We start from the raw sequence: 24,500 nt of genomic DNA, 5'->3' as shown, positions 1-24,500 counted from the left end.
TACTTTGTATTAAAAAGTACGCAATAAATTCCAACAATTATCCCCGTCCAGACTCCGCACGTAATAATTAGGAAGCATTGTAACAATAAGAACCTGTTTTGATATTAGCCATAGTACCATATCTAGGGTTAATAAAAAAGGAAAAGAAAACCGCCACGAGTCAAAGGATTTTGCAGTGCATACAGATATTTAAGCATCCAATGAATTAGAAATTTTGCATTTTGAATTTCTTTGTGCGAGGAGACACTAAACTCATCGCATCTAACAAATAAATCATAAATTTTCATTGAAAAAGTAAACTCTTGTTCTTAAGAAAACTGGCAGACATGCTCCACATTAGACACAAGCGAACACCCTTCACAACTTATAACGAAACATTTTCATGGAAGTTTAAGAAAGAAATCTCTTAGGCTCCATAAATTCACTAACACAAAAATAAAAAGAGAGAATCTTAAACTGGGATACAGCCCAAACTTCATCATCATTTGAACAAAAACTAATCACAGCAATTAGTATTTAAAAAATAGCTAACTTCCTCCTAATCACAAAAATGCAAATCCTTCAATTTCCGTTCTAGCTTTGCAGTACTCCTGAAAGCGTATTTAAAGATGAGATACTATGAAAATTCATTAAATAAATAGCCACATGAATCTAATGCTGAAGATGCTTAAAAACCAAAGGGAGGGACTGCATATAAACAAATAGAATTGCACAACATATGATTTATTTCCAAACAAAATAGATTGTCTGAGAAGAAGATCCAAAGATACAAACATAAAGCTACAGTTTAACAAAGAGAAATACCAGAGATTCATCTCTAAGACATCTCTCGGAATCTTGCAATGGCCTTCTTCTGAATAATGGTCTTGTAGCTGTCCCCAGGCTGAGCCTCCAAGGCATTATCCACAACTTTCCTCTGCTGGCTCCCCAATCCAGCTCTATCGTCAACAGCTCTGGCCTGAACAGGCTCTTTGATACCACTACCATCTTTTCCGAGTCCCTAGATGTTTTCATTTAAAAACCAAACAAGAAGAATAGTTCACTAAATAAGAAAAATAAATGTTAGTATCCTGGACCATTTAAATAAAGCATCAGAATCAGCATTAACTCATCTACTGGACATCATAGATGAAGGTTTTGTTTGGGACAGCTTTTTACTGCTTTTTAAAGCAGCTTATTAATACAAAAATTTTAATTTTTGTAACACAAAACTGTTTTAAGAAGCAGTAAGAAAGCCGTCCCAAACGAAGCCGAAACCAGTTAAGATGTTTGGTCATCCACATTAAATAAAAAGTGTCAGGATTCTGTTTCACAACCGCCGAGCCACAGTGGGCTTTTGAAGTTGGCCTATATAGGCGGGGTACCCTGTCCCTCTTTCAACTAGGTTCACATTTGCAAGTCTATCCTCTAAAATGCCACCCAATACCCCAATCCAATCATTCCCTTCCCTTAAACAAGAAACCAATCAACCCTAATGCCCATGCATTCTCGAAATCCCATGAGAATAAATCAATTGATACGTAAAAAAAGCATCACTTCTAGAAAACAGAGTTCATAATATCACGAGAGATTGCAGAGAAGAGAAAACCAGCAAGATAGAAACATGTTTAGACTAACCGATCTTTTTTTACTTGTACCATGATTTTGCATGCTTTTTATGAATGCTGAATAATGCAATGTGATTTGCAGGTATTATTAATCCTCGTTGCATCTCTACTTATCTGGAAACTTGCATTTCTCTTTATAATAATATTTTGAGCATCGACCCTCCAAAATCGAAGTCAAGAGTTAATCTTGATCTACATTATTGCGAAACTGAGATAATCAATTTTCCATATTTTCCCAATGATTTATTTAAGTAATCAATTTCTGTGGTAAATTAGAAGTTCAAAAGCAACAATATAAAAGATAGCTAATTGATGTAACAATGACAAGGAAGAAAATTAGCAGAATAGTAATTCAGGGAGATAAAAACCGCTGGGTATATTTCAGTGTAAAAAGTTCCCATGTGTCCTGCATGCCTTTTAAGCTAGTATATATCAATACTATATCAATCTACACAAGCAAAACAAAGGGAAATGTACTATTGTAACTATAAAGAGAATACAACTATAACAGAGTAGTGGAGCAGCAAGCAAAAGGTGTGGTGTCCCTAGGGTGTATAGCATAAGGTTTCCACATCAGCTCTCTCCCTCTCTTGAAGAGTTCGCCTCTGTCGAAGTGGTGGCAGTGCTGGAATCAACTGGAGGATAATAATTAGATATATCTCTAATATTGAAGGTTGATGAAGTATGGACATCGGCGGGGAGATCAATAACATAATTTTATGTTTAACATGGAGCAGATCAAGTTTCCTTGGGCTTAACTTGGAGTATGTGCTGCCGGAAACCTTTCCTTGCATATCCATATCATGACAAGATCTCCGGGTTGGAATACTTTGAACCTTGGATGACTATCAATTTGCTGTTTGTATTTTTCATTGGCAGTTTGTAGCTTAGTTTGAACCTCTTTAAGCATATAGTTGTAAATCCATCCACAAATTTAGTTGCAGAAGTGCAGTGGCACTTAGGCAAAACTGCAATATCAAGTAAATGGTTGGGCATTTTAGTATAAATCATACTAAATGTACATTGACCCGTCGATCTGTTGGGCATTGAGTTGAATGCAAATTCAGCTTGACTAAGTAGTTCTTCCCATTGATTTGGATGTTGTTGAACAAGACAAAGAAGCATGCTCCCAAGGGTACGGTTCACGACTTCAGTTTGTCCATCCGATTGAGGGTGATATGCAAAACTTAGTTTTAAATCAATTTCAAACATTTTCACAATTCTCTTCAAAAATGGCTAATGAACTTAACATCACGATCAAATGTGAGGCTAAAAGGCAAACCAAGCAATCAAACAATTTCTTGGAAAAAGAGGCGAGCAACATTTAGTGCATCAAAGGTCTTTTTGCAAGGGATGAAGTGTGCTATTTTAGAGAACTTGTCCAGCACAACCATAATAGAATCAACACCATGTTTAGTTCGCGGTAACCTCATAACAAAGTCGAGACTTAGATACTCCTAAATAGAGTCCGGAACTGCCAAAGGCATATATACAAACTGATGCTTTGAGCACCTCCCTCTATACATTTGGCATACGGAACAAAGTTCCACCAATTGAGCCACATCCCGTTGCATATAAGGCCAGAAAAAATTGATGTTGTTGTTGCTGCAAGGTTTTGTCTATGTCAACATGAGCTGCGAGCCCTCCACTATGAATTTCTTTAATGAGTTGTTGACGCCAAGATTGCTAGAATACAAAGACAATTCAACTTGAATAAAAATCCATGGCGTACCGTGAAGTCGCCTATTGGGCGTCCAGCACAACATTCCTTCCATGGTTCAGCAAAATCTACATTAGAACAACAAAGTTTTGTCATTTCCTGTAGCCCCATGATCTCAATTTGTAACTGGGTTCGTAGGGAAGATCTCCTGCTAAGTGCATCATCCACTCAGTTTTGTTTGACAAAACTAAACTTCTGTAAGAATATAACCCACCTAGCATGCATTCGATTTATGTTCTTTTGGTTGTTGATATATTGGAGTGCTTGATTTTCGCTGCATAAAACAAAATCCTGGTGGAGGAGGTAATGCTCCCACTGTTTCAATGCTCATACTACAACATATAGCTCTTGCTCGTAGACGGACTGATTTTGTCTTGTCGAGCTGAGTTTTTCACTTAAGAATTCAACTGGTCTATCATGTTGGGAAAGAATTTCTCCTGTGCCCTTTAATGAAGCATTCGTTTCCACAACGAAAGGTTTCTCAAAGTTTGGAAGGACCAATATGGGAGCTAAGCTGAGAGCAATTTTGATGGATTTGAGGCTCTTTTGTTAAGTTGATGTGCAGTTGAATTATGTAGATTTTAAGTAATCTGTAATTGGTGCCAAGAAAATGCTTAATCCCTTGATAAATCTCCTATAAAAATTGGCCAAGCCATGGAAGCTGCGAATTTTTAGAAGAGAACATGGTGTCGGCCAATTTGTGATGGATGAGAATTTGGGGGATCCATTTCTACCCCATTCTTGGAGAGAATAAAGCCCAAGGAGTGCACTCAAGTTGTGGCAAATCACACATCATTAAGTGGAGGTACAACTAATTTTGATGAAGGTTTTCGAAAATGGAAGATAAGTGAGATAAATGGTCACTAAAGAGTGGCTATACACGAGAATGTCATCAAAATATACGACACAAAAAATTTTCCCAAAAAGGTTTCAACACTTCATTCATCAAGCACATTAAAGTTCACGGAGCATTGCATAGCCCAAAGGGCATGACCTTCCACTCATATACGCATTCTCGTGTTTTAAAAGTCGTTTTGCACACGTCTCCTGTATGTATGTGAATAACCACTCCTTAAATCCAATTTAGAAAAGATAGCATCTTCATTACGTTTGTCCAATAGGTCACTAACCCTTGGAATGGGGAATCTATATTCCACGATTATTTTGTTAATTTTCCTACTATCAATGCACATTCGCCATTGTCTATCTTTCTTGTGAACTATGAGACCTAGCACTGCATACAGACTCAAGCTTAGTTGGATTAACTATTTTCTGCAATATTTCCTCAAGCATTTTCTGCAAAATAGAGTGCTCTTTGGGACTTATTCAGTAGTGAGGTAAAAAAATTAGGTAGTGTGGCACCCGGCATGAACTCAATTTGGTGTTGTAAAGTTCAAAGTGACGATAACTGGGAAGGTAAGTTTTGAGGTGCGATGTCGGCAAATGCAGCTATTAATTGTTGAACTTCCTTGGGTATAGTTGTGTTTTGGGTTGTTTCAAGGCTATCAGAGATCCACTAAAGCTAACAAGGAAGTGGTATAGCGCCAAACAAATTAAAGATCGACCTAAGATGATATAGACAGCCGAAGACTCCCCTTTAGTAGTTGGCTTTGCTGAATGAGAAAGAAAACGTAGTTGTTTATCTTTCCATTCGAAGGAATAGAAATTGGTTTGGCCATCATGAACGGCTCCCGTATCAACTACCAAGGTCGACCGAGAATTAAGTGGCAAAATCCATGTCCATAACATCACAAAGAAATTTGCATATATAATGCTTGTCGATTGAGAACGTGACACTGCACATGTTGGCCACCACAATCTCCGTGACTCTTTTTACCCAACTAATTTTATATGGATGGATGTTTTTAGCGGTCTTGAGTTGTAGAGCTTGTACATCAACCCGGGATATTATATTTCGTAGATCCACTATCAATCAACATATCACAAAGTGCACTGAGTTCAAAATAAGGAGTTACGTTGTGAAATAGCAGGTTGACAGGGAGCCAACATAAGTTTCTCTATTACACAAGCAAAGTATTCTCGTTCATCAACATGTAACTCTTCTACCTTCTCACCTGTATTGGTTTCTTCCTCTTCGTCAGGGCCACCTTCAAGTAATTGAAGTTGTTGTCGCCATGAGCACATGTTTGATTTGTGTCCAGACTAAGAACATCTGAAACCCTTTAAGGTGGTCGGTTTACGATAAGGGTTGTCCTTCACTGGTGGCCTATTTTTAGTTGCAACTTGGGGAGGATGATATGGAGTAGGTTGAGATTTGGCAGTGGGTGAATTACTTTTATGTGCCTCAAAAGTGGTTTCATGCAATTGTCGAGGAGATGAGTAGTTATGAGAGTGACGGTGGAGTTGTGTTTTAGATTTCAAGGAGAAATTGAGGACTTGAGATAATGACCACACCTAATTAAGCTCTAACTTGTCTTGTATGGATTCCTTCAGCCCACCAATGTACCTAGCTACTAACTAATTTTCAGATTCATTCAAGTTGATTCTAGCACTCAACCTATAAAATTCCTCAGCGTACTCACTCATAGTCTACTGCCCTTGCAAGCACTGTTGATATTTCTAATATAGCATTTGTTCATAATCAAATGGTAAGAAATGACCCCTAAGAAATTGTTTCATTCGGTACCAATTCAGCACTGATCCCTTACCTTCCCTGTCCCTGAACTGTAAGAGTTGATACCACAAAGATCCTGCTCCCCCTTTAACATACTTCACCTATTTTTCGGGATTGAACTCCAAGTATTCAAAAAACGTTTCAATCGCTCGTTCCCAGTCCAGATAATTCTCTATATGCAGCCTACAATAAAAAAATGGATATCTAATTTGACTCTAAATTCACATTGATCCCTATTGTGTCTCCCCCGTCTACAAGGAGCTTCATAATAGCGAATTGGTTCATCATCTGTCGAATCAGCAAGGTCTTGCCGATAGCGAACTTCAATATTTCCTTCAGAATCAGAGGTCTCCATACAAAGATTGAAGGTCTTCTAAGTAAACGACCTAATACCTGAGGTGGACAATCTACTAGTGCGGTTGTTGGTGGATGAGTTTGAACAACAAGGTTTGTGCTTATCACTAACTTGGCTGTCGCCATGTCATTTCACGTCTTGGTAGAGAAACTAAAGAATACAGTTATCAACCATCAAGTTGCCGAGTGATGCTAGAATGAGCAGCCCACAGGGCATCCAAGCTTCGATCACCGTCGAGAGCCCTTCATGAACTTCCTTCGACCATTGTCCCATACTCAATTTAGCTCTAATACCAAAACTGATGTAATAATGACAAGGAAGAAAGCGAAGAAAATAGCATAACAGTAATTCAGGGAGATAAAAACCGCAGGGTATATTTCAGTGTAAAAAGTTCCTATGTGTCTTGTATGCCTTTTAAGCTACCATATCAATACTATATCAAGCTACACAGGCAAAACAAAGGGAAATATACTATTGTAACTATAAAAAGAATACAACTATAATATAGTAGTGGAGCAGCAAGCAAAAGGTGTCGTGCCTCTGGGGTATAGCATAACGTGTTCCACATCACTAATAGTTCATCATAGGAGATCAAAACCATTTGCGCTATTCTAAATATGAGTTTGGATATGCATAAAAATTCATTCCAATTTATTTACTTTGGATATACAGCCTAAAGTGTCATATAACGCTGTAAGGAACCAATTCAATTGTTTGAGTAGATGCAAAGTAAACTTTCACAGTGCCCTCTTTAACATAAATTAATGACAAGTAATCATTTGGTTTCTTGAAGTTTGACGACATATTTTAAAAACAAATACAATCCCTTCATTTGGTTGAATGGAATGCAGTTATAACTTGTTATTATTTTTAAACTCTAACAGCACATTAAAAACCCTGCAAAAGTGATCATTTCAAATTTACATACAAGATAACTGAAAAATAAATTAAGATGCATTTAAAATATATTTTTAATCTACAAGAAACCTATTGAGCCCATAAAAGTTAAAAAGACAAATGCATTCACTTTACATTGAAAAATATGGCGATGAAGGATTTAAAATATGCACTAAAGGTTGCACCAATCCTAACAAAGAAAAACACAACCACATTGTTTCTTACCTACATTTCCCCTAATTCTAACAAACAATCAAAAAATGAAAACATAACAGGAATCACTAATTACAATCACATCTACTACATATGAGCAGGTATAGAAAGTACCAATCCTTCCTGCCAGCCCATACTGCGGAGCATCCGATTTCCAACATTGTTCTCATCAATGCTGCGATCAGCAGTAATAACTTCATAGCTTGGTAGATCAGCAGGCCGCCCTCCACCCACTCCTGGGGGGAAAGGCATTGCTCCCATGTCCGACAAACGGCCTTTCCGAGATGGATGTTCACAATCTTGACAAACAAATGAATTTCTCACAAAGTTATTACAAATCTAACAAATCCGTTAAGCTATCAACCAGTGAATTTGGCGTTAGCCCAGATGTTTCTTACTATAAAGTACGTGAGCAATAAAATTCATGAATAAAAGATGGATTTCCAACAGAAGAAACAAATCTAACAATTCAGCATTAACTTAATGTATCTCTACCTCATCCATGCATCCCTATCTGATAAGCTCAAAGCAACAACAATACTTTATAAACACTAATACATGACGATATTCACAGCCAGTCAATGCAGACTATGTCCACAGTCATTTTTCTTATTTCATTGAGATATTTTAATCTTGTGACGCACAGTGATAGTTAAAAGATTTTTTTAAGCATAATGAAGATTGTTAACCCTTACTCGAATCCCCAAGGTCATCAGATAAATCATCAACAAAAGATGATCCATATCGGCTTCTCCTCTCAGCTGCCCGGTCTCTGTAAGCTGTTTGAGGAAGATTAGCTTGCATAGGAGTCTCCGAAAATCTTCTTTTGCCACTCCCTGCTACCACGGGTGTGGGTGTGCTTGAATTTAGTGCAGAGGCATCTGTCTTGAAAGGTGTAACAGTTGATGCGACCTCAGTATTTCCCAAAGGAATCCTCTCAGTAGAGGAAGTTGGAGAAATAGTAGCAGCACCCAAACCTGAGGATCCTGAAAATGTTGTGTCTGCTCTTATCACACCTCTCCCAGAACCTCTGATAACACCCATTATTGTTCCACCAGAACTGTTATTAACAGGCCTTGGCTTGACCTGAGAATCCATAGAAAAACTTGAGATGCTGGAAGCCTCTTTTGTAGATGTAGCATTTATTTTCAACTTGTTTTTGCCACTGTAAGAACTACTCTGTTTATCCTCTGTTAGCCCAGGCTGTTCATTGTCTTCAAGAACAACTCGAGCAGCTTGTCCCTCACTATTTCTCTGTTTCCATATAGCAAGAACGTTATTCATCTTCTTTTTGCTAGCAAGAAGACTGTTTTTAGATGCCAGTTTAATTTCTTTTTGCTTTTCTTTCTCTTTCTTCTCTGCAGCAAGAGCAGCTGAAGCAGCAGCATGCACAGCATCAGGCAAAGAGGTACTCTCGTTTGATTTAATAGTAGATGCAGGAGCTGATATCACAACTTTCTTAATATTGGTGCTATTGGATGCCTTTGCACCTTCAGATGTTGATTCTCCAGAAGTCTTATTATCACCTTGGTTAGCATAAGGAACATACTGCTGACTTTGATGATCATAGGAATACCAAATTCCATTATTACCATCGTAATAAAGGCCTGTGTAAATAAATATATTAGATAAATAAAAGAGGAAAAAAGGATTAGTTTATTTTAAAAGATAAAGATGGAGGGACAATTAGTTTAAGGATCTAAAATAAAACTAACCAGTATTTCCATCATAATAAAAACCAGACGACGCATCATAGTAGTATCCAGACTTTTCATCCCAAACAAACCCAGCTTGGGGAGCCGAAGAACCCACTTGAGCTTCGGTACTTCCATTTTGCTCCGACAAAGCAGTGGGTTGTTTATCATCAGGATTGTATTCTTTAGGAGCCCAACCAACAGCATCATACTGAAAGATGAAAGCAAAACCAGTTAGTACCACTCAAAAAATGGTTTAGCACGAAAAAAACAGGACCTATGCCTCTCGAACAATAAAAATGCATACACCAAAGTTCAACTTCTTCACAAAAACATAGGCCCGTTCAAATAGGATCATGGCCTGATGACTAAAACTGAAAATGCATGCATTACTCGTCTGAAGAGCAATACCTGGGATGCTAATATAAGAACTTGAAAATGAAACAAATTAGCAAGTTTTTACACCCCCAACCCAAAGAAAAAAAACACATTTGTGTGCGGAAGTGCAAACGCCCACAATTTAGAACGTACTTGAACTCTTTTAAGTATGAAGATGAAGCAGAGAAAAAATATCAAGGTAACTTTTGAATATTCAAAAGAAAGAATATCAATGAAGATGATTACAACATGGAAAACTAAATTCAAGCTATGATTACGATTTTTTCCGAGGGATGATTACAGGACAATCAAAGAAGTTTATAGAATTAAAACAACTTGCAATGAAATAAATATGGCTTAATCCAATGGAATCTAACAGTCAAGCAGGACATGAATAAAGGAGAAAATAAAATAAGTTAATAGAAATAAATCTACTTGCATTGAAATAAATATGGCTTAATCAAAGCAAATCTAAAGGTAGGCAGAACTTAGGTGTTTTCACGTTTTAATTATATTTTTTTGGAGGGGGCGTTTCGCCAGGTCTCCAGTTTGGCTACCAAAGGGAACTTGTTTGGCAGTCATACCATGTGAGGTCGAGTGAATAGTTGTTCAAAAAATGAAAGCACCTAAGACTTTTTTTGGGCATTTTAAAAATAAATTTTTTTTATTTTTATAAACCAAAAAAATACTTACAAAATGCTAATCAAACATGCTTTGTCCATTTTTTAAAAATTAAAAACAAAAAGGTAGAAATAAAAAAAGATGCAAAATAGGCCCAAAGTTTTTAATAAGAATCTTTTTAGATTTAAAATTATATAGAAATTTCAAAGGTGAAGCAAATGGGATGAAAACAAATACTGGTTAACCAATAGAACAAGCGTAAAAAACTTATAAAAAAAAAATCCATGAACAGCAGTACCCAGCTTAACATATGTAACTTATTCAAACATAATAGCACTTCCAAATCTGAAGTACTACATCATCAGATCACTATCAGTTAGCACTAATAAATACAAGCGCTTATAAATTAAAAACCTGAAAGGTTAAAACATTAAAACAACCTGTTGAGCAAATGTTGCCGCCTCAATTGCAGCTGCGGCTAGACTGCTAGATTGTGGAGCACCGGATGAAGGACCATGTATGCTTTTTGCATATGCTACACGTAATATTTGTCCATTCTTTTCAAGAGTTGTTCCATTAGTTGCTTCTAGAGCTTTTGTTGCATCCTCCACCTGCCACAGATGACAAAGTAAGAATGCCAATGGTTTTGATGTCAAGGCAATAGTATCTACACCGTAAGAACAACATTACCGAATGAAAATGCAAAAATGCAAACCCTCTGGAGACATGGGTAAATTTGTCCCGAACAAGGCGCAGATCCTAATGATAATAAAAAAGTAAGAGCCAAAACGTAGCAGAAAAACATTAGCTTACTCATTACACAAATAATACCTTTATGGGAGCATGCTTAGAAAACTCATAGCGAAGCATCTCTTCATCAGCGTTATCATCTAATCCACGGACAACTAATACATGAGTTGGGCCTGCAAACAGATTCCAGATTACCCAATGAAGAGTTAATTTGTAATAAAGAATAGACTGCAAAATAAACGAAGGACTACCAGCATCTGATCCTTTTCTCCCTAATACTGCTGGAGGTGCCATATCAGCTGGCTGAGCATCATCAGTACGAGGCTCATTGCACTACTCATACAAGAATACAAGATTAGATAAGAACGTAAGAAAACCAAACAAAAGCCTAACATCTCGATTCTAAGCAAAAATAAACTACTCACAACAAAACCTATAGAATGCTATTTCTACAATGAAAATGTTTGTGAAAATGATGCAGAATCCCAATATGTTCATATTGTATAACCATTCATTGTCAAAAAGCCTCAATAATGGCTCCAATAAACATTTATAACAATCAAGTTAGAGTAGGAAGCAACTGATATATGGATCTTCACATATTTTAATTCTCACATATCAATAAAAAACTTATAGAGAAAACGCTACAAATTTCTTGAATTCAAATCCTACTGGGATCATAACTGTTGTGTAAAACAAAAATCAGTTTTTTTTAATTATTTAGAACAGCACCATCAACATAAAAATATTAGAATAAACTCTTGATCTTATCCCAAATAAAAAATCTCCATAGTTATACAAATGTTCAAAAGGATATGTAACTTACTAACTTGCAATTTCCATTCAAATCATCAAAGATTTAAAACTTTGCACAAATCTTCAAAAAGAAACACTAATTTTTTTACTTTGCATTCCACGAGATGTTGAATTACAAAAAATTTAAATTTTTACTTTGCATTTCTTTTACTTCAGATCAAACACTAATATTTTTAAACCCTCTACATGTAGAATACTTCACACCCCTTTTATTTCAAACCAAACAAATCTAACACCAATATTTTTAAAACCCAACATTTAGAATATTTTACACCCTTTTACTTCAAACCAAAGAGCCCCCTATAAGTAGAATGTTTTAAGATATACCCAGCACTAATGTATTTTTCATGCCTTTCTAACAATTTGCAAATCTAGAGTAGCATAAATTGGGAACAAGATTTACAAGAAACACCATGTCTCTAACATAAACCAACAATTAAAGTTTCAATTATTTTGTTTCCACACTTTGCTGATCATGTGACTTCCACTAGTAATATTCCTACATACATTGTGAGATTCAATTAGACAGGTAATATGAATACTACAACAACAACAATAACAACAACATCAAGCCTTTATCCCACTATGTGGGGTCGGCAGGTAATATGAATAAAATGTTAAAATATATATACAACAATTTCAAGGCACCTTTGATAGAATAGATCCGAAAATAGAGCAGCAAAAGAAAAAAAAAAACAATGCTGAATGCAAAAAAACAAACCTGAAAACAAGATGTCCGGCGTGCAAAATTTACACAACCACAAATGGCGCATATCCAATCAGATGGAGGAGCAGATCTGCCATATCCATAACCAGATTTTGCAAAGCCTTCTTGGCGTAATACAGGCACTCCTGCCCCACCAGTTGGCTTACTACTGCAGCACAAATTCATCAGCACAATCCTGAAAATTTTCTTCATTTTTCTTTCTTTTTTTCTTTTACTTACGTGGTGGCGATTAGAATGCTGTTCATGGCAAAGACGGAAAAGAACCAATAACAGGAAAACTTAAAAAATTAATAGTACATGTTAACAGTAATAGTTAAAAACAAAAGTAAACATTGATATAGCTAACTCTGAAATTCACAATCTTTACATTGGTTGATAAAATACATGTTTATCACTCCAAAAATCAATTTCCAAATGAAAATATCTTCCAAGGTAAATGATTTAGATTAATGGCCGAATAACACCAAATAATAAAGGTCTTATAAGTGCATGTACAATTTACATATTCTAAATATCATTTACTTTGCTGTTTAGTAATTACTAAACAACGGGCACCAACAATCGAAGAGCTTCAGTAGCTCAACAATTTCGCACAACATACTGGTGCAAACCCACAATTACTAGCAACTTTTGAAACCTACTAACTTCAGAATTCCGTTACTCCAACAACAATGTAAGTACTTGACAATATCACAATGCAGGATTATATTCAACAATTACTAAAGACTTTATAAACCAGCTACAACTGCAAAACAAGGAACTGTTCTCCTTTTCAACAATTCTCAAACAGAAATCAGCCTACAATGCGTTCTTGTACATTTCACCTTTTTCAAAACAATCTCTATTGCCTAAAACATCTTTTGCAAATGTCAATCTTATGCACTCCACTCATGACTCACTCAAATTCCTCACACTAGATTCAAATGTGCTGGAAATCAGAATGAATTTTTTTTTTCCTGATTATCAATAAAACTAACAAGAGGCCTATATTCTAGAATATAATAGGTTTTAAAGCAAATCCAAAGAAGAGAGTAAGTATGGTTTACTGCTCCAAATCATGATGAACGATGAGAAAACACATATCTCATTGTCATGAAACACACACTATACCATACAATTTTGACATGAGATCAGATGGAAGCAGCAGCACCAAGATGACTTTGATATCATGGCATATGATGATATTCTAGACGCTGGTCCGTCCAAAATGTTAAGGACAAGTAAATCAAACGCTTCTAGTCAGAGTTCAACATCAACATCAATCCTCAAATCATCAAGACCCAAAGGACCATTATATACTTATCTTACACCAAATCTTAAAGATGTAGTGAAGCAGAGAAAATGTCAATTTAGCAGAGAGATGGATGTCGCTAAAAAGAAAATGAGGGAAAGGGCTATTCAAGGTTTCTGTAGATGGATGTATGACGTTGGTATTCCATTTAATGCAATGAGATATGACAGTTTCCCTACTAGGTCGAGGCAGTTAAACAGTTTGGACTTGGAACGAAAACTCCTAGTTATCAAGAGATATGAGTTACTTGTTTGAAGAAATACATTTGACATACACATGAACTATTAGACGTCATCAAGAATATTGTACGATATGGTTATTCTCTAAAGGTGGATGGATGGACATCAAGGAATGAGAAAAGTTTAATAAATTTTCTCGTGAAATGTCCAAGAGGTTCTGCGTTTATAGAGTCAATGGATGCCAGTTATTTTTCCAAGAAAGTTGTGAAAATGTTTGAACTATTTTGCAAGTATATTGAAATTATTTGACCACATAATGTGGTCCAAGTTGTCACTGATAATGCAACTGAAAATGTTCTTACAGGTTAGTCATAACCTAAACCCACATTATTTAATATGAAGAATAAATTTTTGTGCTAACATAAATTCCAATCATATTACAGGAAAATTATTGATGGATAAATATCCTCACATTTATTAGACTCCTTGTGCTGCTCACTATTTGGATTTAATAATGGAAGACATTTTCAAAATCCACAAGCTCAAGTGATGCTTTGAAAAAGAGGTGGCAGTACACAGTTTTATATACTCTAGGCATCACTTACTTAATTTAATGAGAAGGTGCACAAATCAAATAGCACTTGTTAAACCCGCTAAGACTCGGTTCGCAAAGGCTTTCTTGACGTAGTAATATTTTCATCAACAACTGAACTTGAAAAGAATGTTTACTTGTGAAGAGTTCATTTTGGGTCCCTATGTAAAAGAGACTATTTGGTATGCCTTAAAAATAACTAGGCCTTTATTCTTAACAGACAATCTTGCAGCAATCATTTTGACACTATTGTATATGCCTTAAAAATAACTAGGCCTTTATTGAAGGTTTTTAGATTGGTTGATGGAGAGAAGAAGCCCCCAATGGCTTACATATATGAAGCAATGGGTAGAGAAAAAGAGGCAATTACTGCAAGTTTTAGTAACATTGACAAATATGATCAAATTTTTAAAATTAATGATAGAAGATGGGAAGCACAATTGCACCGACCTCTACATGCAGAGAACATTTTTTCAATCCTAAATATTTCTTCAATAATCATAAAATTGTCAAGGATAAAAAAATAGTTGATGGTCTTTATGCATGTATTGGAAGATTGTCTAAAGATGTAGATGGAGAAGATAAAATCAGTAATGAATTAAGTTTATACATTATGAGTGAAAGACTATTTGGTATTCCTCCTATTGTAAGACAAAGGACTACTCGATCTCCATGTATCAATATTTGCATAAAATGAAGATTGATTATCAAGTTTATAAAAATAAAAAATAACTATTTCATTTCTTCCAACTAATTAGTGGTTGGCTTATGATCAAGGAGCTCCCAATTTACAAAATTTGGCTATCAAAGTCCTTAGTCTAATATGTAGTTCATCTGGCTGCGAATGCAATTTGAGTATTTTTGAACATGCAAGTATTTATACGAAGAATGTGAAGCTTTTTAATATATGTTCACAGTATAATAATGTAATAATGTTTTAATTGTAGCTTCATAGCAAACGAAAAAGCAGATTGGATTATGGAAACTTAAAAATTTTAGTTTATGTAAAATACAATAGAGCTTTAATTTGGAGATACGATTATCGTGATGTGATTGATCCTTTTTTTATTGAGATAAATGACGCAAATTAGTCCTTAATAAGAAAATTAGATGATGAGTCAGATCAAGAAATTGACTTTATTACTGGAGAGGAAGATTTAACTTGGACAAGTGTTGCTAAGGCTACTGGTGTTTATGATAAAAGCTACAACATCCGAGAGAGATCTAAAGGCAAAGAAAAGGAATATTCATCTAGGCATGACATTGTTGCTATAATGAGAAGGGTGATGCAGAAGAGTATAATATAGAAGACAATGCTAATGAAGATAATGATGCTTTTTTGAAATTTGTTGATGATGATTCCCAAGAAGAGCAGATTAAATTCTTATTAAATCATTATCTTTTGAAAAAAAAAATATTGTAATATTTTTAATTATGAGATATTTGAGGTGTTGTTTACTTGAACTTATGCATGACTGCATGACTATGATTATTTTATGTATTTCATCATTATGATAGCTTTTATTTCAGTTTAATGACATTTCATATTCATTCATAATTTTTATTATTATTGTATAGTTTGTGTCACGTTCAAAATGACGCGCGCCGCGCCGTGAGCTATGCACCATGACTCAAAAGGAACCTTTGCACCGTGGTGCGTCATACGCCGTTAGCAAGTATGTTCCCTCCTAAAATGGGTCCATGGGATATTTTGTTCTATAAATTGGCATCTACCCCTTCTCTTGTGAGTACTTTTTTTGTTGTATTCAGAAATTAAGTCTTTCCTGGTTCCTCTCCTTCCCTCTGTATCCTAGCTATAGCCGGGTGGTGGCCCTTGTGTTTCTTTCCCCATTCCCCATTTCTTTCTACTATCTTCTTGATGTCTACCTAGTCCTGCACCTACCGCAAGAATTCAGCAGCAGTTCTTGCTGCCCGTCCATCCAGCATCAGCCATTTGGAGTCTAGCTGCCGCCATTCTTGCTGTCCGCACCAGCCGCAGGATTCAGCAACAGATCTTGCTGACTTACTGCAGTCCAGACCAGACGCAGACTGTCCCCCGGCCCCATTCCTTCAGATTTGTGATCCCATCTCTCTATACAAACGCCAGCCTCCAATTTCCTAGCTTCATTATAGACTTTTTTTATGTGTTTATACACATAAAAAAAAAGAATACAATAACAACAGCATCAAATTTTTATCACACTAATATGGGTTGGCTGCATAAATCCTTTTCTTCATTGTGTCCTGTTAAAAGTCAAATTCTCATTTAAAATTAATAAAAAAATAATTATTTTTAAAATTTTCTAGCCAAATATTTTTAGGACTACATTTACCTTTCTTAAAAAATTAAACAAAAAATAACTGTAAGGAGCTTAGCATAGAGAAGTAACAAATATAATGGCTGAAATTAGGAATGAGAATTGAAACAAAGAAGAGACTATGGGTTAATAATGGGCATCAAGTCAATTCTGCCTTCAGGAGTTACAAATATAATGGCTGAAATTAGGAATGAGAGTTGAAACAAAGAAGAGACTGGGGTTAATAATGGGCATCAAGTCAATTCTGCCTTCAGGCTAGCTTTAGCACTGCTATCAATGAAGCAAGTCTTAGTTTCATTTATGTAGAATGGGATTCCAAGTTATAGGTTCCAGGCCAGAAAATGCTGTTAAAGGCATGAAAGATCATATTAACCTCCACTCGTTAAACCTCCAGATGCATAAGCAGTCCAGGATGCACGGGTATAACGAGTAAACCCACCTGAACTCCAAATAACTGCCGAGTGGGACAGAATTTAGAATCAAGGAGCCAGTCAAGGGAACCAATGGTGTTTTGGATGTGATATTCCCGCGGGCTTTGGAAAATCTAGGCAAAAGAATTGTACTTTTCTTTAAATGTCTTGAAATCAAACCATCAGAGCGTGGGTTAGAAAAAAGCATCATAGACTGATCATATCATCATCATCAACATGAATATCCTTCTACAACTATTGAGGGTAACGTTTATAAATCCTTATTCTCCATTTGTTTCAATTAAGTATTGCATGAGATTTTAAACCTATTTTGTGCTCTCTTTTTTCAGCATAACTTCAATTCATGTTATCTTTAATATACTATTTTTCATTTCTATTTTTTGGCACTAATTTTATATCTTATGATTATATTTTCTACTAATGCTATTTATGTAATATAATCATTTTAAATTTACCCCTCCTAATTTTATCATTCATCTTAATATTCTTTGTTTGTCACGCATAATTTGGCTATTAATGATGTTTATATCCTTCTTTTCTTCCTATCATAGAGTAATCATAAAAAGTACATAAAGGAAATAAAAGTATTGTCCTTCAATCAAGCATAAAGACGATAACAAAGAAAGATAAGTGCAATCTGAACAAAAGGGAAATAAGATAGTTGGGTGGCTATAGAATCAAAAAAGGTACTTCAATACCAAGTAAGCTATGTCCACGCAATACTAAGCTTAGCAGTGACTAGAACAAAAATAACACAGCTCTATAAATAATAATCAAAAGGCCTTGTTCCGTTCAACATATCTAATAAACATTTTACTGAATTTACATGGAGTCTTATCATAAAAATTAGAGAAAATATTTCTATCTGAAATATGAGGGAAAGATATTCTCAACTTATATCAAACTTAACCTTCTATGAACATGATCGCATTAGAGACACAAGTACACAATCCTTAACCAATGTAAAATCATCCAAAGAATTAAATTTGCATAAACACAGACAGGATACCTGTATTCAAAAAAAAGTCTTCTTCCATCAATAGCCAGACCATTCTCTCCAATACCATCCATCATGCTACAAGCAGCTTCCTGCATAGCATTAGTTTAGCAAATAATACAGTTGATATGTGGCTATAGTAAATGTTAATGCATCAGTTCATACCACAGAGGGGAAGTCGATAAAAGCGAAGCCACGGGAAACACCAGAATTGCGCTCTTTTATTACGCGCACATGACGAAGGGGTCCCCATTCAGCCTATAAAACAAAACAACTTTATTGAAAAGCAGTAGAAGGAATGCATAATAGGGGGAATCCTTTATAGGCAAAAAGAACATACAAGCATTTGATACAAGTCTTCCTCGGTTGTCTTCTGAGATAATCCTTTTACAACAACTGTTGCTGATGGAGACTGCAATTTCAAAATTACCTAAATATTAGCGATCTCTATAAGATATTGATAAAAAAGGCTGCAGTATTAACATAATAGATAAGAAAAATAATACCACAGATGAATTATTAAAGTGCTTCTCATCATGATCATAGTCCCATCGGTTCTCATTTCTATCATGCCGTCTGTCATCATAGATATCCTCTCTATAACTACGACCTCCATTTCGCCCTCTAGGAGATCTTGATCTTGACCGATCATCTCGTCCACGAGAACGAGAGTCATAGTGCCTATCATATGGGCTTTGACCTCTTTCCCAGCTCAAACCCCGCTTTTCTCGATCCTGTTCGCGAGAATCATGCCTTCGCCAACTACTTTCCCTTCTTCCTCTATCTTGATCAGACTCATATTCATACCGACCCGTATCATAATCTCTTTCCCTGCTATTTTCTCTACTTCCATAAGATCCTCGGTGCCTAAGATCATAATGGTCACCAATTTCATCACGGTCTCTAGTCCCTGACCTAGCATGCCTTTCAAACGCATAGTCCCGATAACCATCAGGATCATGATAGTTATCCATAGGGCGATACCTATCATGAAACCTGTCAATTTCATGAAATGAATCAATTTCATGATATTTCTTTGGGTCATGGAAGTTATCAATCTCATGATATGATGCAGTAGGTCTTCTAGAATCTTTGTTGAGACTATCTTCATCATCAAAATTTCTCCTTCGGGATTGAGGCCACATGCCAGAAACTGGCGCAGATGGATAAATATCTCGATCAAGCATCTCCCCTGAATATGCATTCCGCGAATATATTGACTCCCTTGAAAACCTTTCAACAGGAACCCTCCTACCACCAGATCCACCAGCCCTGCCAATTTAAGTGCAGTGAAGTGGAAAGAACAAAGCCAAGTAACGAGTGCATAAATAATTAGCAAAATTAATGGACTTCTAGAAATGATCACCTATATGAAGGATTAGCACATTATACAATATTTTCTATTTAACCAATACAAGTTCTAAGTAGAAATAACTAAAAAATTTATGAAGGATTAACAAATTTAAATTATTAGGAAACTAATATAGCCATCATAGAGAAAGTAAATAAGAGGCAACATGTCAAGACATTAAAAAATGTTCATACAACTAAAGTTTAACATGTTCTTACAAACTTCATCAGGCAGCAAAGGTGACTCACCTGAAATCCGGCTCATGCGCCGCACCATATCCCTCCAATGCCTGTAGATTAAACAGAATAAGTCATGTCAGCAACAAATCATTATGGAAGGAGTAGGGAAATCCATTCCATATCAACACTGGCGCACTGCTTCCAAGGATAGTTCTTTAAGGAGGCGATGCCAGTAAACATGGAGGGCAAGCACATGAGCCATTAAATCTTCTACATCATCCCTCATAACTAAAAAAGAAGAAAGCTGCAATTACGCTGTTAGTATCCCATCCTTGTTGTAGAACATAACGCCCCGGATCCATTTCTTTGAGTCTATGCCACCGCTATCCTGCAACTTGGAAGGGTCTTGATAACCTCTCACACAGATAAGTTGCACGGTGTTTGCATATCTGTCCTGTAATTGATGCACAAACAGATTGTTAAACAAATTTCAATGGAGAACCAACCCTCAAAAGTGGCCAACCACGTATTGGAATCTTCAAACCAAGACGTCCAATTAACATCCCATCTTCAGGCGTTTAGAACACAACCAGTAAAAGATTCTTATAATACAAAGCATTTTTTGCAACCAATCACTTCCACCTAGAGTTTATGAATAGGCAAAAGAAGATTTAAATGATATTGGATATTTTAGATAATCGCCACATAATAATGACAAGGATAATGCAGAAAATTTTGTTTTTAAGCTTACAAAAAGGACCACTGACTAAATCATAAATAAGCCAAAAACCAAATCTAGCTTGAAAATAAAGATCAAGCCATTAGGTGAAGATGAAACGTTGATCAAAATCAAAAATAATTCAAAAAACAAATCTAACTTGAAAATAAAAATCAAACCATTAGGTGAAGATGAACCATTGACCAAAATCATAAATAACCCAAAACCAAATCTAACTTGAAAATAAAGATCAAACTAGCATGTGAAGATGAAGCCATTAAGCAAAGGGATAAAGGCCTAGCAACAAAGATTACTAAGCAAGACAACTGCATTGTTAGACGAAACTGCAAAGGATGGTAGTTTTATAAAGAAATTTGAGTTTATTATAGAAAATTTTCTAGTTTCAATTTTAAAAATTTAAAAAAAAAAATTATGGAGTTTATTCGGAGCTTATAATAGAGTTGATGTAGACAACTAGATAGAAAAACCAAAAGGGAGAACACAATGGCTAGTAGAACTTTTCTCGATTCAAAATTTAGAAAGCCAACACCAACAAACCTCCAAAAAAACGAAAGTTAGACAAAAACGAAACTAAATTAAAAATAAAACAAGCTACACTCAGAACAACCAACTAGTCGTCACCTCACATGCAACGAAATAGTAGGTAAAATAAAAGAAGTGTTTAACGACATGCAAACCAAGGGTCCACCGCAATACTCCTCCGGCAAATGCTACCAAACCGGCCAACAACACTTTCAAGAGCTTGAGAAGAAAGATAGTGGGGTGGAAACTTGTGGAGAGTAGGTAAGAAACCCAAGACGAAATCGAAGAGAGGAGAAGAGAAGTGAAAGAAGCTCGCAAGCTTTCCCAAGAAGAAACCCTTAGGTTTTTAGAGAACTTTTATCAACAAACAACAACCTCTAAATGCTTCAAAACAACCCATATATATATATATATAGAGGTGAAAAAAGAAAGCCAAACAGCCCCAACCACCTTGAGCCGAACCAACCAAAAAAAGGGAGACAAAAGGTCAAAAGGCATTGCCTGGAGCAGCACCCGAAAGGTCATGCGGGAAACAGGAACGGACAGCCACGAGAACAAGAACAGCCAGCCACGGGAACAGGAGCCAGGCGGAGAAACTGAAGGCCAAACAGAGAGGGGAAGAACCAGGACCGCTCCAATTATAAGCTAAAAAGGTAGTTGAACTACATAGCAACATAATGAGCTGATTTTAGTAGAATAACACAGCAGCTCACCAAAGGGTCAGCTAAACCCAAGACAACCAAGCCAAAACCAAGGAACCAAATCAGCCCAAGAGCCAAGGCACCAAAGAAGCTAGCACACCCAAGGTAAAACATGTCCAGAGCACAACCTACTCATGATCATAGGTTGCCTTCCATCATAGGGTAGAAAATAAAAAAATAAAAAATAAACATAGCATTCAAATTACAATAGTTCAATAAAACTCAAAAAAAGATTTTAAATTTGCATGCATCGAGAGTTCACTTAGGAGCTAGCTTCCCTCTTTTATGGAGTTAGTTTAGGGTAGATTTAAATCTTTTCAAGTTGTGTTTTGTCATAACTCCATAAAATAAGGAAACCTCTTTTATATGTAATACCATGGTTTTAAAAGGCGAAATTGAGAATCAAGGCGTTTTGTCAAAGGGAGCCAAGGCGTAAGCCTCAAAAAGGTAAAATAAAGTACTAAAAATTTATAAATAACTCATAAAAATTTTATTAAGAAAATTATGAACATAATGACTTATTAAGTAAATGTTACTGAAACATAAGATTCAAAATAAATACTCATTGTTTGTCAAAAAATCTCAAATTTTCCATGTTAATGAAGGTTTAATACAAATCATAGTATAATTTAGCATCTTAAAAAAGAGAGAATTGGTTTCAAGAACTGTACTTTTGATGTAGTTTAAAACATCAATTATTTATAATTTTTAGGCGGTTCTTCCGCTTTGCACAAGGTTCTCAAAGTTTTTTATTCGACATAGTTTTGAACAAACAATGGCATAACTTCTGATATTTAATTAATAGGAAAAGCAATTTATCCAAGTATAATTCTATACCATTTTTCTACTACTTCTATGATATGCAGAATCTATGTTTCAGTATTGCTAGGCACATGCAAGTGCTATTGAGAAACGCATAAATGGAATTAAAATCAAACTATGAAATAATATTTGTACTCCTGATCAGACAGTTCAAGACAATAAAAATTCAACTTCGCACAAAGGAGGCGAAATGGGTCGAATGGGAAGAAAGCTCCTTACCTTCACAGTTCACATGACACAAGCGAAGCCAAAGCAACTCTCGAAAGGTTGAAAGATCATTACATTTGTTGTGAGCTCTTATTGGAACAAATCTTTCAAAACTCTACTTCTCGCGAAGTAGTCGAATCTGACACAAGTTCAAAAGGGAAGAAAGGTCGTTACCTTTGCTACAAAGAACTCAACTTGACACAAAAGAAGCGAAGTTGAAGCAAGTGAAGCCGAAGTAGTTTACACAAAGCGAAGAATCATTGCCTTCGCCGAGAGATGCCGAAAGAGGAGAAGGAACTTCTTGAACAATTGTCTAAGTACCCCTAAATATAATACGTGCAACTCGACCGAATTAAAAAAACAATAACAACAACAATTGAAATGAAATAGCGCCTCAAACTTCCTCAAGGCGTTACACCTCAAGTCGTACGCCTCAATAAAAAAAAAAGTCTAAGCCTTGCATGAATCAGTGAGGCTTAAGCCTCGAGGCATCCAAGTTGCGCCTCGAATCGAGGCGCACCTCAAGGCGTAGGCCTCAAACGCCCTTGTAAACCATGTATAATACAATTATATAAAATGTTTAATATATTTTATATTCCACTTTTTTGGGTTAATCGAGCAATAGATGGCTAGTGAGAGCATGATGCAAGCCAAGCAAGAGAGTAAGTATTGTGGTTGCAAGGACATGAGCAAGGAAAGCTATGAGTGGAGGAGTCTGCAAGTAGGAGAGGAGACTAGGGGTGTAAGTGAGTCGAGCCGGCTCAAGCTCAACTCGTTTATGGGCTCGCGAGCCGAGCTTATCGAGCTCGTTTAGTAAAAGAGCTCGAGTTCGAGCTTGATAAGGATCGGCTCGTGAGCTTGCGAGCCGACTCGAATAATTTTTAATTTTTTAAATTAAATAATTATTATTTTTTATTACATTTAAATCATTAAAAATAATTGGTTGTATTTAATTTATAAAAAAATAAAGATAAAGATGCATCTACAGAAGAACAATTCCCCAAAAACAAATACATTAAATATTTTAATATATTCCCAAGCCAGATGATGTCAAAAAACACAAGAGATCTTTTATCCATAGGAAAAAGTAACGGACAACTGAGAGTCATGCAGACGAGCGCCCCAAGGCGTCTGCAGTGTGGCTGGCTCGCTAGCCCAGAAATAAGGCGAGAAATGGCGAAGCTGGCTTGTCAGAAACCGGGCAGGAAATGAAGAAACCGGGTGGGCAGGAAATCAAATTTGAGCGGCTCGACAAGCTCGTTTATGCAACGCGAGTCGAGTTCGAGCTCGACTCGAGCTCGGTGTATGACTCACGAGTCGAGCTCGAACACCTCCTAACTCGAGCTCGACTCGACTCGTTTTCACCCCGATAGGAGACTAACTGCATGAGCAAAGGGTTTAGGGTAAAAAAAAAAATTCTATTTTACCAAAAAATTATTTACTTAATTTTCATTCAAATTTTTTATTTTCTTTTTTTTTACACTTTTTATTTTTATTTGAGGTTTCAAATTTTATTTTTATCTTTTTTCATTTTCTTTTAAATGCTTTTATTAGACAATGTGAATCCTAATCCTCAAGGCAAATTTAAATTTTCAATGAGTGCTTTCCTTGAATTTTATTTCGTGCTTTCCCTTTAGATTAACATTTACAATTTGAGATTTGTTTTCCCTTTCTTACTATGTGATTTCGAGATTTATGGTGACAAACAATGTTAATTTGTAAATGTTTTATGGCATATTTATGAATCATTTTTTAAGT

General features: G+C 35.9%; 1 protein-coding gene across 5 annotated transcripts; it reads right to left on the bottom strand.

The window, feature by feature from the left end:
• Window positions 1-670: 670 nt before the first annotated feature.
• Window positions 671-23,076, bottom strand: LOC110094464 (SUPPRESSOR OF ABI3-5). 5 transcript variants are annotated; one of them, XM_020819717.2, is made up of 16 exons: window positions 22,755-23,061; window positions 20,066-20,205; window positions 19,821-19,861; window positions 18,731-19,493; window positions 18,562-18,633; window positions 18,387-18,479; window positions 18,234-18,313; window positions 12,408-12,558; window positions 11,122-11,203; window positions 10,952-11,043; window positions 10,811-10,879; window positions 10,561-10,731; window positions 9,143-9,332; window positions 8,123-9,034; window positions 7,542-7,726; window positions 671-1,000 (listed from the first exon to the last, which is right to left on the bottom strand). In XM_020819717.2, exons 2-16 carry the CDS (start codon window positions 20,111-20,113, stop codon window positions 818-820), a joined length of 3,132 nt encoding a protein of 1,043 aa, XP_020675376.1. In that variant the 5' UTR covers window positions 20,114-20,205; window positions 22,755-23,061; the 3' UTR covers window positions 671-817. The 5 variants fall into 5 exon arrangements, with proteins under 5 accessions (XP_020675376.1, XP_020675375.1, XP_020675373.1 ...); XM_020819716.2 differs by having other exon boundaries at window positions 12,408-12,561; window positions 22,755-23,059; XM_020819714.2 differs by having other exon boundaries at window positions 12,408-12,561; window positions 18,728-19,493; window positions 22,755-22,902.
• Window positions 23,077-24,500: the final 1,424 nt, after the last annotated feature.

This window comes from Dendrobium catenatum, unplaced genomic scaffold, assembly GCF_001605985.2.
Source record: "Dendrobium catenatum unplaced genomic scaffold, ASM160598v2 fragScaff_scaffold_629, whole genome shotgun sequence".
NCBI lineage: Eukaryota > Viridiplantae > Streptophyta > Magnoliopsida > Asparagales > Orchidaceae > Dendrobium > Dendrobium catenatum.
The sequence above is the reverse complement of the archived record's forward strand: the minus strand, read 5'-3'. Positions and strand labels throughout refer to the sequence as shown.

Excerpts from the sequence above, each read along its gene's own strand:
- LOC110094464 (XM_020819714.2), bottom strand. The coding sequence starts at position 20,113 with ATGGATCCGGGGCGTTATGTTCTACAACAAGGATGGGATACTAACAGC. Across the intron at positions 18,634-18,727 it reads ACTTTAATAATTCATCTGTG|TCTCCATCAGCAACAGTTGT; the intron begins GTATTATTTTTC and ends TTGAAATTGCAG. Across the intron at positions 1,001-7,541 it reads TGGGCTGGCAGGAAGGATTG|GGACTCGGAAAAGATGGTAG; the intron begins GTACTTTCTATA and ends GAAAACATCTAG.